The 19,777-nt window shown below is 39.4% G+C and overlaps 1 protein-coding gene across 2 annotated transcripts in view; it reads right to left on the reverse strand.

Annotated features, from left to right (window-relative positions):
* Positions 1-19,777, reverse strand: part of col14a1a (collagen, type XIV, alpha 1a) — a 143,733-nt gene that overhangs the window by 72,043 nt on the left and 51,913 nt on the right. For both annotated transcript variants that reach the window (XM_030393551.1, XM_030393552.1), the window contains exons 20-26: positions 17,441-17,573; positions 15,399-15,521; positions 12,839-12,988; positions 8,731-8,847; positions 4,987-5,133; positions 3,231-3,305; positions 354-493 (exon numbers count right to left, since the gene is read on the reverse strand). In XM_030393551.1, the coding sequence (XP_030249411.1) occupies positions 354-493; positions 3,231-3,305; positions 4,987-5,133; positions 8,731-8,847; positions 12,839-12,988; positions 15,399-15,521; positions 17,441-17,573 (885 nt within the window). The remainder of the gene's footprint in view (positions 1-353; positions 494-3,230; positions 3,306-4,986; positions 5,134-8,730; positions 8,848-12,838; positions 12,989-15,398; positions 15,522-17,440; positions 17,574-19,777) is intronic.

Raw genomic sequence — 19,777 nt, forward strand, 5'->3', positions numbered from 1 at the left:
ATTATTGTTACCATGGCTACCAAGGTTACTAACTATGAGGATGACTGACGAAGGTCAACAGATTTCTTCTCTTTTTTCTGCACATCCAAAACTTTAAAATCAACAGCATTAAATGAGCATTAAATGACACAAGAAAAGTCTAGAATGTATCGATTTATGCATGCATGTGGCATGCCATTTATGCACCTTACCATAAGATTACATTGTTAAATTAGAAATCTTTCCAAATTCAATGAAACATTTGGGAAAAGGCATGTACTGTAGTAGCATTAAAGTAAAACTTGTTCATTAATGTTTCATTCCTGAGATTATCTCTGACCTCCAGTGGGTGTATGCCCTGACCCATGACTCACCTGGGTGCCGTCTGGTCCGATCAGATCCAGCGATCCCACGGTGCTGTAGAGAAAACGTGTGATCTTCATGAAGTTGTCATCTCCGATAGACCAAGAGCCGTCTACCAGGAACGTCAGGTCAGCCTTGGCCTCCTTACACACTAGACGAACAGAGAGATGTATAGATTTAGACAGCACATAATTTTATCTCTGCATTTAAAGAAGTAATTTCATACAGAATGAAGGTGAATGGAGGACAAAGCATCACATGAATTTTAACTGGCTGTTTAATATATTCAATCTTAGAGTAAATATGCATAGTATGAAGCACTGTAAATACACATCTGCTGCAATAAGGTAAATATGCAAAGGCTGGGTCCTCAGATTAATTTTCACACTGACTTCTAAAATCAAAGGTAGTGCACACTCTCCAACTCAGGAAAGAAAAACATCAAGAAAAGTGCTATTTCCATTAGGTCTGTGTACTTTTTCTCCATCTGAGAGCTGCTCATTCACATTCCTAGTCCAACAGTGGCTTTCTTTTCCCTATTCTTTTATTCCTCTCAGGTTTTTCAATGACTCCCAGTAGCCTTATCTTTGCCTCCATAAAGTTGTTTTGTGGTTTTAACAAGTTTTCAAACTCTAGGTATTCACTAAATTCCAAAAACACCTTTCACGACCATGTCAGCCTCCATAAACGTTGAGGAAAAAAACTTCACTGTAACTATGCTGTTTATGGGGAAAAGGGGCTGTAATTTTAAATCAGGGAGAGGAGAGGAGAGGAGAGGAGAGGAGAGGAGAGGAGAGGAGAGGAGAGGAGAGGAGAGGAGAGGAGAGGAGAGGAGAGGAGAGGAGGAGACATATGCTATTGTCCTTTATTTTAAGTGGAGCTCTCGTGCTTGTCAGCAATGTCAAGTTAAAGGAGAATGTTTTGAGAACAAGGTTAATGTGACGGATTCTGTTAAATGCTGTGATTTTACTGAGACTTTCTCATTTTCTCTGTCTGTTATTGTCTTAAACACTCTCACCGCTCATCATCATTTTCTTTCTATTTCTGTTTTTTACTGCAAATCTTTTGTCACTGCTTTTTGTCAGTTCTGACCACTGTGCCTGTTGTCCCATTTGTCGCTCATCTGTTTCTCCTTTCTGTCTTCAGCCATGTCTCCGCCCGCCTGCCTCCAGCCCATCACTTTGTTTCATTCACTTACTATCGTTGTTCTCGCCACACTTACAGATGTGCATGCACCTTTGCTTTCTCTTTTGTCTGTCTTTGTGGTTTTGTCCTGAGTAAAGGTTGCCTGTCATTACAGATGGAGGCATGGGTCTGACAAAGGTCAGAAACTGAGACAGAAATGCTAACAGACGGGCTCAGCGGGTGTGTCCGTGCTCTTTTACCTGAGCCCATCAGACAGGAACAGAGGAGGAGGATCGTCTGAGTGGGAGGTGGAGGGTCGGACTGTGAAATGCACCCTTTTTGATTCTAATCTGTCTGGGATGGTCAGGCCATTTGGGAAAAAAATGGGAAAAAGTGAGAATATTTTCTCTTATTTCATAAGTCATTTACTTTTGCAGCTTAAATTGAAGGTTACTGAAGGTTAAATAAAGGGTAATCATTGGATATTAAATTGCTTTAGTCAAAGTTTGGATTGACTATTTTAGTTTGTAGGTCATTTCAACAGCATTTATAAGAACATTACATTTACAGGTAGTTTAGCTCACTCGGGAAAATTAGAAACAGTTTGTTACTGTCAAGATTAAAGCTTCCTTGATGTTTGGGAAGACTGCGAGCATACACTGTAGTTACAGTATATTAGAGTCACCTATCAAACTTAGGTGTATGTGTGTATGTTGGAGCCATTGTGCCCTGTTTGTGACTGGTAGCTGGACTGAGCCTGAGGTAATAAGCCAGTAAACCAGGATAAGAGTAGCATTTCTTCATTTTTAGCATAGGCTAAATAAAGTTCATACAATTAAGTCATTGTGGAAAATGTCTCGTAGACTTCCTGTATGAGACATATAAGTGTTAATCTTTTTCACTTTTAGACTTTGCTTTCTTTAAATTTACTCTCCCTAATTTTGTTAAAATGGCCCCCCACCAAATCCCCAAATTTCCTTCCAGGTCACTATTGATGTTTTGAAACTAAACACAAGTCACAGTTGTGTAAAGAGTATAACGTGGCATCACAAAGTTACTCAATTAAACATAAACCGTTTTGTTTCCTGTTTCAAAATCCGGTGTGGTGGTAATAATTTTTTTAAATTAAGAGTAGGGTAGGCTGTGTCTCAGGGGTAGAACTAGCGGTTTGCTGTCGGAAGTTCGCTTGTTCGATTCCCTTGGTCTGCATGTCAAAGTGTCCTCGGCACCTTGCATGGCAGCCACTGCCATCAGTGTATTAACTTATGTATAAATTACTGTAAGTCGCTTTGGACAAAAGCTTCTGCTAAATGCCCTTAATGTTAATGTAAGAGTGAAACTGCTGTGTGTATGTGGCTACATTGTCTTCTGTAGCAATACCCCATTCAGTTTTGTTTTGCTCCTGACACCAGCCTCATAATCTGTAATCCCATTTGATAGGGTCTGCCAATACGAGATTTCAGATTTCATTCACCTTTCAAGTTGTCAACTGGAATCAAATTTCACAGTTTTGAATGAAAAGTGTTGGGTTATTGGTCATATGAAGAAATTATTACCATCTCATAAAACACTAACAATACAAATATTGCATGTACCTGTTTCTATAAATGTGGCATTATTTCTGTTTATGACAGCTGGCGTCAGTGTAATGGTTTACAAGTTCGCCTGACACCAGAGCACTGCAAAGATTACCTAAAACACTACAGGAATAATATGAGTGTGTGTATGTGTGTGTGTGTGTTTGTGTCAGGCTTCTTGCTCACCTTCTTTAGCAGGCGGGATGGTGGGAGGGGGCTCTGTGGTCGGGGGTTCAGTCGGAGCTTGAGTTGGTGCTGGCACTGGACACACACACAGACACAAGCAAACAAGACAAGGTCATCGATCATGATGGCAGTGACAAGTGGCACCATCATCGGGTTTATCTGCCGACCACACACACGCTCGCACACACACAGTCAATAAGCTGACACAATGAGAGACAGCACTAGCCTGTTCCTCTTCTTCCTCCCGACAGACAAGTTCTGGAGCTTTACTGAGAAAACATGTTTATTGCAGTCTGTATTTACAACCTGTGTACATGAGGAATCCAGCTGCTGTGTTTCGTTCGGTCCATATTTCAGTCATAAAGTTGGAGCAATCAGACTTCACCTTTCTACTTTCTTTATATCGCTCACTCTTTCTTTCCTTCTATAAGTTAGGGACAGAACAGTACATTTTTTCATTAATATCAGTCTGTCCAGAGGTTGTTTTTTTTAGAGTCAAAACAGCCCCAGGTAAAGGTATGCCTCTCTGCGAAGCCAATTACTTTGCATGAAGCAGTGGGTTCTGTCACAGCGGAGTACAGCAAGTAAATCATCTTGGAAACATCGATGAATTCCCACATTCATACAAATGAATGAGGCGGTCACATACTTCATGAAAGTAGATAAAATGATCTCAACAAACGCCTCTTCAGCTTCCACATTAACTTGATGGTTAAAGAAGTGATTATGGATAAACAATATGTTTGACTGAATTATTAACTTTGCTGTTTGAGCATCTTTGTTGGTTTGATATTGTGGCAAATGCCAGTGAACAAAAGAGACTGTGGAGTTCAGGAGTGATTCATGTCAGAGGACCACCTCATTATAGTTGTTGATGCCACTGTCTTCGTCTGTTTCCTTTCTTGACTGTCTCTCTCCCCTCCAAGAAATATTATTAAAAGACATGGACAGACAATATCAACATATCTGTGAACAATGTTTGAAAGTAACAAAGTACATTTACAAATTGAAGGTACTCTTACTCTACTTTACTTTATGTTTCCCTTAATATACTACTTACTTGTACTCCACTACATTTTAGAGGAACAAATTATATAATGCACTGATATAGAATTGATTACCTTCCAGTATATGAAGTAGTTAAATTAGCAACTATACCATCCCCACCAACTAAAAATATGGATAACATGTAAATGCATCATTAAGCATCATCAAATACCGTACTATAATACCTTTTTAATAATTTAGCACTCTTAAAAGGACTATTGCGCATAATATATTTCCTTTGGACACACAGGTACGTATCTCAACATATCTTCACTTGTCAACTACAGCCTGGCAATCTGTACGTGTGTTTGTGTGCACACAGCACATGTGTGTATCTGAGACCATATCTATCCATCTGTCTATAACCCTGGCTGTGCATTGAGCCCTTCTGGTCCCTGGAGCTGTGCAGTTCACCTCAGCTCCTCAGCTGACCAATGAACTGCAACAGCAGCCTCTGTCTTCTCAGACAGAGAGAGGACAGAAAGTGAGGGCAAAAAAAAGAAACTGTAGAACAGAAAGTTGCAGGGGTGAAACAGCATGGCTACAGGGGAGGCAGATGGAAAAATAGAGGACAAGACAAGAAATGGGTAAAACTAAAATGAGGACACAAGGGTTAGTCAACCTCTTTAATAATATTGATGAAAAATGAAAAAGAATCTGAAGAAACTCAAATAAATTAGGGGGGTATTATGAAACACTTGCAACATACTTGTCATGTCAGTGATGGAGACAGAAGGTCCTTCCATCTCCTGCAACTGCGTGTGAACGCTGATCTGGTATTGGCTGCTGGGAGTGAGATCATAGAAGCACTGTCGGGAAGCACCGCCACCCAGGCTCACTTCCTGCTTCTGACCATCTGCAAGTGAACCGCAAAACAAAAAATGACTTGCAATGACTGAAGTTCAGGTCAACAATAATAAAACCCAAATGAGTTTCAATTCCTCTAAAGCTCCTGTTTCAAATTAACTGTATTTATGGAGCACATTTGGTTAATTTCAGCCATGTTCTGCAACGGCCTGAAGCCTGGGAGCTGCTAAGTCCAATCACTCTCTTTCAGACTTGGATACTAAGCAGCTTTATTGAAGCAATCAGGTAGCTAAGTTCCTTGCTCAAGGGCCCAATAGAAGTTAACTGCTAAGTCTGCACAGACATGGTTATGAAATTTTGAGTGTGTGAAGATCTTTCCTTCCTGATACCCTTTTGAGTATTTGCAACATGTAAAAATGACTTCACATCACCATTAAAAAACATGCTAATATCAACACATGATTTTAGAGTCACAGAGACAAATATTATCATTTTAAAGTCAGTTTGTTGAAGACCACACAAAAACTGAGGTAACTAGACAAATCTGCAGTTAAATAAAATCACTGTAGGTAAAACGCCATAACATCCACAGAGAAAATAAACTGAAAGAATAACATTATTGATTCTCTTGTGAATTTCCTTCAGATTGCAGACTGCAAACAATTTCAATTCTTTCGCAAGAAAAAAAAAGAGGTTGAGAATTTATGCCGGCACCCAAAAAAGGACATACTGGAAACTGGAAGTGCGCACATACACGTGCACTAATAGCCACCATTTGTCAGTTTCATTAGTCTAATTGTATTTCCTAATGTCTCTCTCGTCTTGCAGAGTGACAAATTAGCTCCTCCTCCACTGAGGAAAACAGCCATAGATAATAAAGTTTTGGGAAACAGCTGTCATAGAGAGGCTGCAGTTTTCCATCTGAGAAGGTGTTGAAGCAGCTGGTTAGCTCTGCTAGAATTAAGTCAAATCTCTGAACTCCAGCTAGAATATCCAGTCGCTGTTCAGGCAGGAGGGACGGACAAATACATAGAAAAGTAGGGGAGGAAAGGAAGATGGAAGAGACACTTCCCCCATGTTTTCACTGTCTGACTTCTGACAGTAAAAGCAATACAGGGTGTACAGCCATCACTTTAAGCAGAAGTGAATTTTTCCATGTCTCTAATCTCTACATTTACCAAGCCAGCACTCCCATTTATTTTAATCGACACTAACCTCCAAACATCTACAGTAACTCTGTCACGAAAATCCATTAACAGCTGCATTCAATTCAGGTGTTGCTCTGTGACTGCGCTAATACTGTGCATGCTGCCTCTCTGACACGGCAAAGTGGAACAGGGTTGTTTATTTCATTACTCACACTTGTTTTTCCTGCTATGACTAGTCAAACTGTCTGAGACTTCAACATCCTGCTTATCGTTTTGTAAGCTTACAAAGACAGAAGCAAAAAAGATTTAAATTATGAATGAAAAGCATTAATTGGAAGAAATTCCATCATTTAAAATTAATATATTTAATATATTTTTATAGGCCTATGTCACTAGTATGGTGATTAGCTATTTTAGCGTAAACATCTCCAGCAGCGGGAAATAATCAGTTTGTCAAAAAAGGAAAAAACACAAGAAACATCTACCTCTCAATTTGACTTCTAAACATTAGATTTTCTTTATTGGGAGTGAGATGCTGTAATCATTTCACGGCTAGCTGTTGTAACTTCTCGGACTAAGCTAAGGTTAAAGCCTGGGAGGTTCTCTGAAAAAGCTTGTTATTGTGCTGTTTCCCTGCTCTGACCTGCTAAAGGACTACAAATGGACTTCGCTTGAAGCTATATTGTGGTAAAGTTGTGTGGTGTTTGTTTGAACTGTCACTTTTACATTAATTAATAAAGAAAGAAAGAATACAAATATAATTTTTAGCGTATAAACATGAGTGGCATCGATCTTTTCATCTAACCCTCGGCATGACAACAAATAAATAGATTTTCCAAAATGTCAAACTGCTTCCAACTAGTCTCTTTTTAGAAGTAACACATTTAAAATAATTCAGGATAGAACAGGAAAAGTACAGCCAAAACACTTTTCTTCCACGCTGTCCTGTTTTGTTCCAGAGCTGTCCATGACATGATGTGCTACTGCATTAGCATAGTGGTCTCACTCAAATGAATGAGGCGGTCACTTTTTTGCCACAGAGCTATCATTCTGTAAAACATCATCTACTAACTACTGATGCAGGAAGTGGTTCAATTTAATATCAACTGAGACAAAAGATTTATATCCCATTCTGTAATCATGCATCTTTTTCTCGTTGTCATTTCAGAAGAAAACCCATTAACACAGCATTTGGTTCTGCTTCCAGTGAGGCCTTTTAACATGAGCTGTCATTTCAATAAAGAAATTATATATTGCTATAGGCGGTTGCACAATGCGAGCAAACGCAGTGAAAGACAGCTATGACAAGTGATATCACTATTTCTCTGAAAAATATTAAGAATATGTCAGAATGTGTTTAACACTGCAGTCTTTTTATATGATCCTGTGCTGAACAACTTACAGCCCTCTGAGGACAAATAAAAATAAACTTGAACTTTAAGTTGTTCACTGAGAGTGAACCGGCTTCGAAGTACTCTCCTGACGGACAACTTGTACAGTGGTTTTATCAAGGTTATTGTATTTTAGACATTGTTTTTTTGTTTTTTTAATAAAACAGATTTTGGTAGAGTGATATAATTGCTAGTTTCTGTCTTAGTTTTGAATAGCTCCTTTCTTTGTCCGCTCCTTTTCTTCTTGTCTTTTAATAACTGGGAGTGAGCTTTGCGTTAAACGGCTTCCCTAAGGTCATACTCTGTGTTATATTTCTGACGCGATGACATGAGACATTCTCAGAGTGGCCTCCTCCCATGTCGTTTAATGGGGAGAGCATATATTTCTTTTCCATTCTGCAGAGATTTATGAATATCATTTACAATTTCAACCCCTGTCATGTGAAAATGACAGAAATATTTAACACTTATTTCCTCAGAGGCTCATATCAATATGAAGCCAGGTGACTTTGAAATGTATGTGTAACCTACACATGTGTAACCATAATATACATCCACTGAGAGACTCCTGAGCTGACCAAACAGAATAAACAGAGAAGATATTTTCACAGGGACAGATTGTAAACCTATTAGGAAACATTTTCTGAACATGGAGTTCAATCCAGCCACCTTACAAAATATCATCAACTATTATCATACAGTAAGAACTTTTGATTTACCGACTGGACAGCTGGCATGTGACTTGTTTCTCACAATGTGGAAGGCTCAAATATGTAGGGATGATGGCAGGTGCACAAAGAAATGTTGGTGAGCAGCTTACAGTCGACTGTGTGTATGTGCATGTGCGTTGTATGTGTTCTAAGACTACTGCCTGTCTGAACTGAAATTGAATTGAAATTATACGTTTGGAGATGTTTTTAAACAGCAGTTATATTGCGTGATTCAGACCACATTTCAACAAGTTAAAATAAATTTGAAATTCAGAGCAGATAATTCAGTCAAGTTACAGCTTAGAATGAGTCGCAGCTGTCAAAGGAAGAGAAAAAAAATAAAAAAATACTGCTGCAAAGCCATACAATCTCATTAGCAGTAGCAGTTTGTACTTACTGAGTGTTGACTGTATGGAAACCTTGTACAATGTGGCCTGAAGAATAGGCTGCCATTGGACACATATGCTGTTGGGGCGAACTTGGTAGGTTGACAAGCCAGAGACGCCGAGGAACACTAGAGATCAGAGAGACGGAAACATGGAGAGGCAGGGAAAGATACATTTAGCATCTTTTTTTTTTTTTTTTACAAATTCTGTTTCATGAGATTTCAAGACTCTGTGAAGACTCAATGCGCACAACACACTCATAAACCTTGTCATAGATTTCTGTACAGAGTGCATAAGACGTATCTTGAAGAACTGCCTTTAATGACTAAATCTATCAAATGACAGATGAACAGTGGAGCAATCAGTTGCACTATAATCAATGGTCACATGATTTATTTGAGCATATTTCACAGTAGTCCAAACCAAATCATAACACAAAGCAAAAAATTGTTAGAGCCAGTAACACAGAGTTATTTTGTTTATTATCCTTGTAGTAATATACATTGTAATGTAATTTATAACTGATGCTTAACAGCAAGGAAAAAAACAAATTCCACAAACTGTGGATCGTTTCATCGACCCATAAAGTTAACCAAAACTTAACTTAATTCTAACCATCATTTTTTCTAACTGTCTCCGTCAATTGCGTGGCAAGAACTTTCCTCCACCCACCAGACGACCCAGGGCAGCGACTAGGACAGGCTCAAACACCCGCCCACATAGCACTCTAGCTGGATTTATCTCCAGCTATAGACCATTTAAAGTCTGCACCAAACTATATTAATTAAGGATTCTTTGCACCTATTTCATGGTGCTTCCAAGTCTCTGTCAGTGGCATTGGGACTCATTTTGCAGAGTCATATCATTAAGTAAACTATTTTGGTTATAGTGACTGTGACATCATGTGGTAAATAGTTAATAACTAAACTTTGACTTACTGACAATAGTGTGAAACGTTTTGCAGAACTCTCAGAGTGAGGACTCAGCATTTAGTTTGGGTTAAGGCCAAAGTGGCACTATAACATTTCTTTTTTTTGTCTTCTAATAGCTGAAAAATGAACTGTGTACTATCCATTCTTGTAAATGGTAGAAACAACATTCACCCTAACAAATCATAAAGCAGCAAAATTAGTAAGGCTTGAGGTTTAATGGTCTTTTGGAGTAACAATGAGGCATGATGCAGCAAAATGCAAAACACCAAGCGCAATTTAAATATCTGTAGCTTGTTCGATAGCGAGATCTCTGTGTACCATAAGCAAGCACCCCTCCCAGGAGCCACTCTCTGGCTCTCTCTCTCTCTCTCTCTCTCTCACCCTCGTTCTTTCCCCCTTGTTAACAGAATTTGCTGATGGTATAAAATAAACTTGGCTCTTGCGCCAGTAAATGGATATTCTATGCTGGGACCATATGGCAGGTGCCTTATTTTAAATACTAGTGAATAATGCATATGACAACACATCATTCGATTCAATAATATGCAAAGATAAAAACTAAATTCTACCCTCTTACAAAGGGATATGCAAATTGCATATGTCAACGCATGAATATGGACATAAAGTAAAAATGCAAATGTGTGCTGATGTGTAGAAGCAGACGTACTGGGCTGGCAGTTTCTCTCATACAAATGACCAGGCTCATGACCAACATGATGTTTTTGGCCTCAACTGCCATGAGTGCAAAGGTTGACTATCAAAACTGCTGAAATGTTTCATTAACTGCCCAAAAGGATACTGTTGACTGCAACTCGTCAGCAATGCTAGGCACATACTTTTGAGTTTTATTTGTTTTAGGATGACCTTGTCAGTGTTGCTGTTGGCAGGGATGTATAAGAGACGCCGTAATAATCAGCGCATGTCTATGAACACTCTAAAATGGGATTCTACTTCCAGGCTTAGGAGGAAGTTTACAAAGCCTGGTTTAAACATTGAAGGAAAACAAGAAAACTAGGAAAAAGAAAGCGAAAGGGGGGGATAAAAAGGGCAAACAAAAGACAGAAGTGAGGATGTGGTCATCATTTTAATCACTGAAAGGTCAAAAGGAAATGGTGAACCATATGGAAATACTGCAGGCGTCTGAGGGTGTGTGTCAGACAGAGTATGCGTGAGAGCTGAAGTTACCAGCCAAATGGTTGCATCCATCTGCCTTCTCCACCTCCACACACTGACTTTGTTTCCACTACAGTATTTCTTTTTTCTACTTCTGCCTGTTTCTTGTCATGTAATCCTTTCACAGTCAAACTTCTCGTACTTTCTGTGAAAAAACAACATATAATTTCCATTTTACGACGGTGTGCTAATTCTACCAAATTTCTTGAGACCAGATTGACTGAGCTGCCTTCAGTGGTCATGAGAATAACTCATTTCTACTGTGCAGCTGAAGGACCAGCACCTCAATACAAACTACATAAAACTTCATTTGAGGGGAACAAGTTTCGTTTCATTCAAAGGTTCCCCGGATACAAATTACAATTTTTTTATGCTGCATGCTAGCATGTGTAATTTATTGATGCAAACATGCCAGTTGGCTCCCATGGTACGGCTACAATATATGCAGTGTATCCGGGGAAATATGTTACTGTATCCCCCCTTATTAGAATGACGAATGACTGAACGTGTCCGCTTTAATAAATCACTTCCTCCACTGTAGGACACAAATATGGACAATGAATTTAACTAAAGGCCCTGTGTAATATGGGAAAATGTGATGCATCTGAAAATGGATCAGACTGGGTAAAACTGATAGAAAGTATTTTGTTTTGCTGAATATTTAGTGAGTAGTCCCCATCGCCAACATACATACATAAAATGTGACACACAATATGCACAAATAAGACAAGATAAGTGTCAAAAACATGTAGATAAAATGATTATATACAATATACATTATCTATCATTTGTACTGTATGCAGAAATGGAGCAAAGACCAAAGAGTCTTCAGTAGAGATACCATCCTGTAGAGCCACCCCAGAGACAGAGTGTAAAGTTTAAATATGGCAGGCTGATAAATCTACATGTCGTGCCTTTCATTATGAGAGCTTTATAGAGACAGGAAGGCGTGAGGGAGTTGTCACTCATCCAACAGGGGGAGGATTAAATAGAAAATGAAGGATTGCACACCACTGCAGCACAGACTGATAATAATCTGTGTATCAAAAGCAATCCCCTTTAATTGTTGATTATGTATAATTCCATTAATCGCGTCACATATAATCTTTGCATTTAATTTCTCAACATTTTCCTCGGAAAGAAAAAAAGTACAAATCTCTTTTTGCTCTGTGCATTAGAAATTCATGAGCTATTAAAATTAGAATGTGTTTGTTTTCTTCCAATTCGATGCTCCCTGCTGGCCAATCAGACAGTAAACCCAAAAGACAACAGTCTATTTTAAAGTCAGGGATGATGCAGCAGTTTTTACAGGAAGGCAGAAAAATACAACATAAACGTTTGGTGACTGATGGTGTCAGAGCAGAGAAACAGGTTTAAGGAAAACATATGCAATCAGCCACAATGCACACACTTCACTCCTTCTCTCTCCCTCTATCAACAGGTAATCTCTGTTTTAGACCTAAGCGACATAAAAACCTGCATTAGTTCTTACTGCACCTACTGATACCAAATCTGTATGCAAAAAGGCTTGTTCTTACTGGCTTACTGAGAAATATTAATATCCTTCTGTCCATCTGTCTGTTTGCTAAAGTCTCAGTGGAAGAGTGGATGGTATCAGCAGGTACCTAACTGGTTTGCTATGCAGCTGCTGCTTCTGCCTCCTCCTTCTAATTGTCACACTTTGTGGCAAAAGTAGACTCAAAAAACTTCTTAAAGTGGAAACAGATAATGCACCTCACAATTTCAAGTGGTATTACTAATGCTGCCACTTACGTTATTCACTGATATCCGTTTAGATAAAGTTTATTGTTAAACTGTGCATCTTCATTACGTATCTTGCCTAAAGAATCCAATATCGTTCAGCTCTTAAAGCTCCCAATAGGGCTCACGTGGAAATCACTCAACTTTTAAATTTTGTTATGACTTTCCAAACACAAATCACATCCACCATTTAACACCGTCTCTTAGAAAGAAGTATGACTGATCTTTGCATGTGTAGGATAAGAATGCTTACATGTTTTGGCGTTCACTAGCAGTGGTTCACTTTGTCCTGTAGGGTAGGAGGCTGTCACTTGAACACTGTACTCCGTCCCACTAAGTAGATTCAGGAGGAGCATGGAGTTCACATCTTCACCAACTGTTGTGTCCAGAGCTTGTCCTGGAACTGAGAAAGAAACACACATGAGCACAGACAGGTAGGACACACACAAGAAGGTGAGAAGAGTTATGTGGGACCGGTGACATTTTACGACCACAATAAAGCCCCCGTTTACCCCTTAAAAGTTTGTATGTAAGATTGCAAGACGCCAAAAATCATCACTGTGCAGGAGACCAGAGAGAGATGATTAAACTTGTCTGTGTATTCAGCTCTCAGTATTTGTAGCTTCTAAACTGAATCACTGAGGTCTGAAGATTAGTTGCTCTCCTGCGGCCCTGTTTGTACCTTCAAATATCTGCTTTATTTTACTGTTTCATCATGTTTGTTTTCAGCTGTTTCACCAGTCATATTAAGTTACTCATGGTTCTGCAACTGCATAATAACAGTTTTTAATATACGCTAAGTAACGGGGGACTTTGTAAAGAATTTATAGGAAATTAAATGTGTTTATTGCCAAATCCTACGTTAATACAGCGGGATGCAAAAGTATTTACTGCCACTACTTGAGACAAATGTGTCATTAATTAAAGACACAGCTTTAGGCAGGTATCCCTGCAGTGGTGAGCTGAAAAAAGTAAAAAAAAAAAGTGAACACCAACTGTCTAGAAATGCTTACAAGTATGAAAGCCACTGAGCCAAAAAGAGTTTTCAGATTACACTGATTTCATATAATACACCAACTAACTAGCTTTACACTGCAATACAAGAACTATGTTCATCTCAATTTTGCTGTTTTCTACATTGATCATCAACAGGTGAGGACGCTGAGGTCTGAGACATGCTTTTTCAGCCTTAGCATTTTGACCAAGCCCCCAGGATGAACACCCATCTTTGAAGCCAGTTTTTGTAGTGGCCAAACTGTAATTACATCGTCACGTGATGCATTGCGGCCCAAAAAGACTTTTTCCCATAAGCTTACATTGTGAAGAAGCATATGTAAAACGGTGGATTCATATTTTTGTATGACACACCATCTGCGAAATTACACATTCCACTGTCGTTGCACACCCAGGAAGTCAAGCTTTTATGGCTTCAAAATGCCACTGAGCAGCAGGTCTCCACCCCCATCACTGTGTTGGATGTAATAAAACTTCCTTGATTTTAACACATTGCATCTAGCCATAAAGTACACATTTTAGAGCCTCTTCACAGGACTCTTGTTGTAAAACCAGTCACCTGGCAACATTAAAAAGTCAGCCAGAAGACTCACAGGTAATGTTATGACTGGCTTAATTAGCTCATTTCAGCCATCAAAATCAACAGTTTCCATGAATAAAATGACTTATTGCATTTGTCCACCTCTGTCTAAAATCAAGAAACCATTGTTTTAAAAAATGTCTAAGAAGTCTGAGTCGTAAATCTTTCACAGTCATCATTCTTAACTGCAATACACGCACTCATGTAGGCCACAAAATTACAACTAAGATAGAATAACAAACTTTGTCAATGCAGCTTTTCTAAACAAGTACTACTAAGTGATTTACAACAAAATAACAATCCTGCACACGTTAAATGAATTACAGACAGAAACAAAGCTTGTGCAGGAGTAAAAAATAGAAAACAGATAAATAAAGGAGGAGCTGCAATTATCTTTACAACACACCACCCACTGGAGCAGTCTTTGAAAGGAAACAGACTGGGTGTGTGTCTTTATGTCCGTGTCTGGAGGTCATGCATGTGTGTTTTGTATTTTCTACATAAGTGGTCTTAAGGTTACATTAAACTATACTGTAGCTGTAAATGTCTGTGCGAGTGACGGCATTTGCCCACACAGGCACTTTACTTCCATCCATGACTCTCACAGTGAAAACAGCAGCGTGATGAAATGTATTTCCTAAACTTAGATTAATGCAGCCTGTCTGCATGAAGCTGGATCTGCAGAGACACAGTAATTGTGTTAAGATGACTAAAAACAGACATGGTAACTATAAAAACTGAAGCCTTGTCTTGGAAGGATGAAACAATTAGCACCAGAGAAGCAGCAGAACAGTGAAAATGGGTGTTTGATGATGCTCCAATACAATAAACAAACAAGAAAGGTTGCTGTCTTATTTCAACTCAGATCGCTGACATTTCCCTCCGAGCCTTGAGCTTCTTGTTAAAAAGGAAAACTAAGAGGTCACTATCGGGAGAGCAAAAACAACCCGTGAGCAGTTGGTTTTTCAGGGGCTGTGGGCTGTTTTTGCTTGTGGGTCCTCCCATAACAAGCAGATTAGTATGTTTGGAGGAGCCTGTGTCTAAGTCTAACAATATTTCAACGTATGTGTGTGCGCGCACTAAAGTATCCTTCAAGGTGCATTTGTGCAGTGTTGTGTAAAATAATTAAACAAATGTTTCTGTGTGCTCATTTTTATATTTCTACACTTACAAAAAACATCACAAGGAGGAAGACTGAGTAAAATCTGAGTGTGTGTACCATAGATGGGCTGGTAGACAATCCTGTAACCCACTGTTGGAGACTGAGGTGGATCCCAAGTGACCCTGAAGCGGTTGTACCACTCCTCTGACACACGCAGGTTCCCAGGAGAGAAGAGGGGCACTGCAAAGACACAGACATATTGAGAATACACAAGCTGCTTTGAACCTACCTTAACTTGTGGCTCAAGTCATGCATGGTCTGGAGCACTGGGGAGGTGCCCTATCACTGTAACATATCCTCCAATAACTGCCTGTCAATGGGTCCTGTGTGTGTATGTGTGTAATCTGGGTCTACATGTGTGTTGTGCTGTATAATAGTAACAATGGAGCAGAAAAATTGAATTTTCCCCAATACGAATTAACAGAGAGGCGAAGTCACACCCCTGGGGCCTTAATTCCGAAAAATATGTGTGGCAGTTAATAGCAAAGGACAAATAATATTTTAATCCCGTTCAAATTGTGCCATGAATTACGAAAATTGATGTCTGTCCATTTAAAAGTTGCACTTTGTCATAAAACATACCAAGTACAGACAGACACATCCAATAGTCATTCAAATGATGTTGTTTCGCTTAACTCTCATATCAACCCGTAACTGAAACCATTTAGAGCCAGTCCCATATATTAGCTAGTTCACAGAACTTCTCCTTTCACATAACTGTGGCTGTAAATCAAGCCAAGACTTGTTGTGATTGTCACCTTTTTAATACTTTTTCTGTGCAAATGTGACAGCCATGTTTGTGACATAAATTGAGCGAGATAATGAACAGCCTGTCTATAAAGTTCTTCATCTTCTGCTTCTTTTTCTTCTCCTGCTTCTTCTATAACTACTAAAGCGCCCGTGTGTATGTTTGTTTTCATCAAACCAAAGTTATGGCTATATTCTGACAGACATGTTGAGTCCATTTTCTTTCTCATAAACCATTTTCGTAGACAATTCACAAGTTTTTCCTTAAATAAATCCTGCATTGCTTAAATCCATGTTTACTAGCTTGCAGTCTTCTAATTTGGTTGTCTTCGTTGGTGCATTGCAGCATATATTTGCATGCCACCACCTCCTGCTGATCAGTGTGACACCACTGGCAAGACTGTTTCATGACAACAAGAACCAATCATAGAACATTTGAAGCCCTCCCAGCTTTTGGTACTTCAAAGTTCGTTTATTCGATAGTTCAGGCATATTTCAGTCAGTACCATAAAGTTCCAAGCTTTGATACCCAGCATTAAAATGACTTACGACTTTTGTTTGTTGTTGTTTATCATTTTAAAACAACTAGGCATGGAACTCGCTATATACTTTGTTGATATATGGTTTGTTTACATCATCTTCCATAAACAGTGAAATATAAATTATAGTAACAGTAACAGTGCCAGGATTGGTTGAATTTGAGTTATGACGTGGCTGTCAATTCCTAGAGACCCTGGAAAAAACAGAAAATCATGTCCTACTGTACATCAAGTGGGCCTGGGCTATGATTTATCACTAAGCTGCATTCCAAGCTGAGAGGAGGTTTTTATTTTCAATATGAAGAGTTATTGCACCCTCATCTAAAAAGACGACATGTTTAATTCTCCGTACAACGAGTACACAATCACTGCTGCTCATAAGAGCTAATCAAGAGAATGGTTGAGAAAATCAATTAGAGCAAAATAATCTAATCGTCTCATTAATGGAAGGAGCGGCTGTAATTATGAATGGCCTTCTTTAAGTCAATTAAGAACGCATCACTATTTGTCATCGCTTTAATTTACATATTCCTTCAGGAACGTAAATGAACATGAAGTTAATGCAATGCAAATTAACATTCTGCGCGCTGCAATTAAATTCAATTTCATTAGCTTTCAGTAGTGTGTGTGCTCCTAAACCGGGCAACTGCTTCTGTGTATAATGAAATCTGAGAAACCGAGAGGTGACCCCAATGGTTAGTAATTCAGAGTGTGTCTGGGTGTGTGTGTGTGTGTGTGTGTGTGTGTGTGTGTGTGTGTGTGTGTGTGTGTGTGTGTGTGTGTGTGTTTGTGTGTGTGTTGTGGTTGGCTTACATGTTGTTCCCAGGGCAAAGGCACTGATGCCGTCTTGTCCGTCAGTGTACACTGGAGTGACTGTCACTTTGTACTGGGTGTCTGATAGTAAAGGCTGAAGCACTGCTCTCCTCTGACCACCAGGAAGTAGCACCTACACACACACACACAAAACACACACACACACACACACACACACACACACACACACACACACAAACATAGACATTCAGGGCACCTTTGAAGGAGTAAGAGAACATAGACTTTTAAAGCAATGATGACATCTGCTCACTTGGGACTAAGAAAACAGAAAAAGGGCATCCATAAAGATCAGACACACACACACACACACACACACACACACACACACACACACACACACACACACACACACACACACATGCATAGGGGAACATGCACCATATACCAGACTACATACAGAATATGTCGCTCTTCACAAAGAAGTTTAAAGCCAGGCTCGATATGGTGAAACAGAAACTTCTTGCAAAAAACTACATACACCTTTAGGGAATTAAACCACAACTGTTCAAGAATTCTGCTCACTTCAGTTAAGTCAATAAGGTCGGTTGAGGCCAGCGGAGAGGCATGCAAGATCTGTGAAAACCCTTTTACTGCTACATTTTCACTTATCAGTGTTGAAGTTTGTTGTCTCCCTGCAACTTTGTTTAAGTTCCTAACATATTTGTTTGTATAAAGAAAGATGTTATTCAAAATCATGTTTGGCACATGGTTTGATAAACCTGATGTTGCCGTTTTATAATTCGAATTAAACCCAGAAGAGCTTTACAGTTGACTTGCACATGAAGTTTGCTCGGTTGTCATAGAACTGTAGACGTCTTATTGCCCATGCTGGCTTAAACTCTCAGAACTACGGATGTCAGTTTTGATTAATTTTGCTTTCGATGGCCCAACACCCATTAACTCGTAGCTAATTGGTTCATTTTTAAGAGAAAAAACAAGTGAAATGACGTAAAATACCAGATGCATTTTACTTTTTGTAAGGACTTTTAGCTTGATTTATTCAATGAGAACCAGCGCACCGTGTCAGCTGCAAGGTTATCTTACAGGACAGGCTCTGAGTCAGGAGCAAGCTGGTCTTGCATTACTGGATCTATTTCCCTATTTTGTTTTGTCAAAATGCCACCACTGGAAACAGAAGCACAATGGACGACATCTCCCAGTTAGCGCTGATGAAGTTACAGTTAGTTGTGAAGTTAGCTTTTGTTTGCGAGAGCTGTGCAGCAGTCGCTTTTCTGAGCTAACATTGGCTTGTCTGCAGCTTCCCCCCAGGCCAGTGCATCACACTCTCTCCTTCTATCAGATTCAGCAACAATGTGATCTTTGGCTGCCAGCCATCCTCAGATATGGCAGGTTGTTTGCTCTTAATGTTCTTAATAACATTTGGCTTTGTTGCCTTTCTGGAGGAAATGTTCCCACACTGAGCATCATTTAGCACTCTTAACTTTTTCTCTCCTCTTCACTCCTCCAGCAAAGCCGTTAGCGGACAGTATCTTATGCAAATTAACCTAAGAACCGTAAACATGCATAACCGGTTAGAAATATTCTTAGTGGTTGGCTGATGACATCCCTACTCACAACGATGGAAAGCTTGAGAGTCTACAGTTCTATGTCACCTTGGTAAACCGTGAAGATTGTGTGATGAGGCTGAAAGCTCCATAACAAGCAAATAAGTGGACTTAGGATTTGGAATTTCGCTAGTTTTGTCAACCAACTTAAGATAATTGTAATAAATGTATTATTTTTTTTTAAAAAGTGAAAGGTGCATTCAGGTAAGGCAAGGACAGGCAATGAGATCGGAAGAGCTGTCCACTCTGACTGCGCTGCTAAAACACCTGCGAGCATCAGAGCAGCAAGGAACACATGCACATACTCTTAAACATTTATAAAAATATATAAATAAGTACAAACACGCAACCTTATTAAGCACAGACTCTGTCTCAGCTGTCTCTTTTGCCCTCTATCTGTCTCTCACACATGTCTACATCAAACCCCCAAACTTTCAGAAAGAGGTGTGACCTGAAACAACTCTTATCTATCAGCCGGTGGACAGGTTTAAGCCGTTCCCCCATTTTGTTTAGCTGTTGTTTCTTTTCTCCGCCCCTCTTTGTTTCTTTTGCTCTTTTCTCTGCTGCCCTCCATCTCTGCTCCCAGTGAGGTAAATGGCTGCTGAAAAGATAATGGAATGTCTTCTGGCTTGGCCTGGCCTCTCCATCTTCTACGGCTCTGACACCACATTGGGAAATTAAAACAGGAGGGGAGGGCGAGCGAGAGGGGGAGACGAGGAAAGTAAGAGGAGGTGGCGAGAGGGATGACATG

Source organism: Sparus aurata, chromosome 17 (genome assembly GCF_900880675.1).
Source record: "Sparus aurata chromosome 17, fSpaAur1.1, whole genome shotgun sequence".
NCBI classification, from domain to species: Eukaryota; Metazoa; Chordata; class Actinopteri; order Spariformes; family Sparidae; genus Sparus; species Sparus aurata.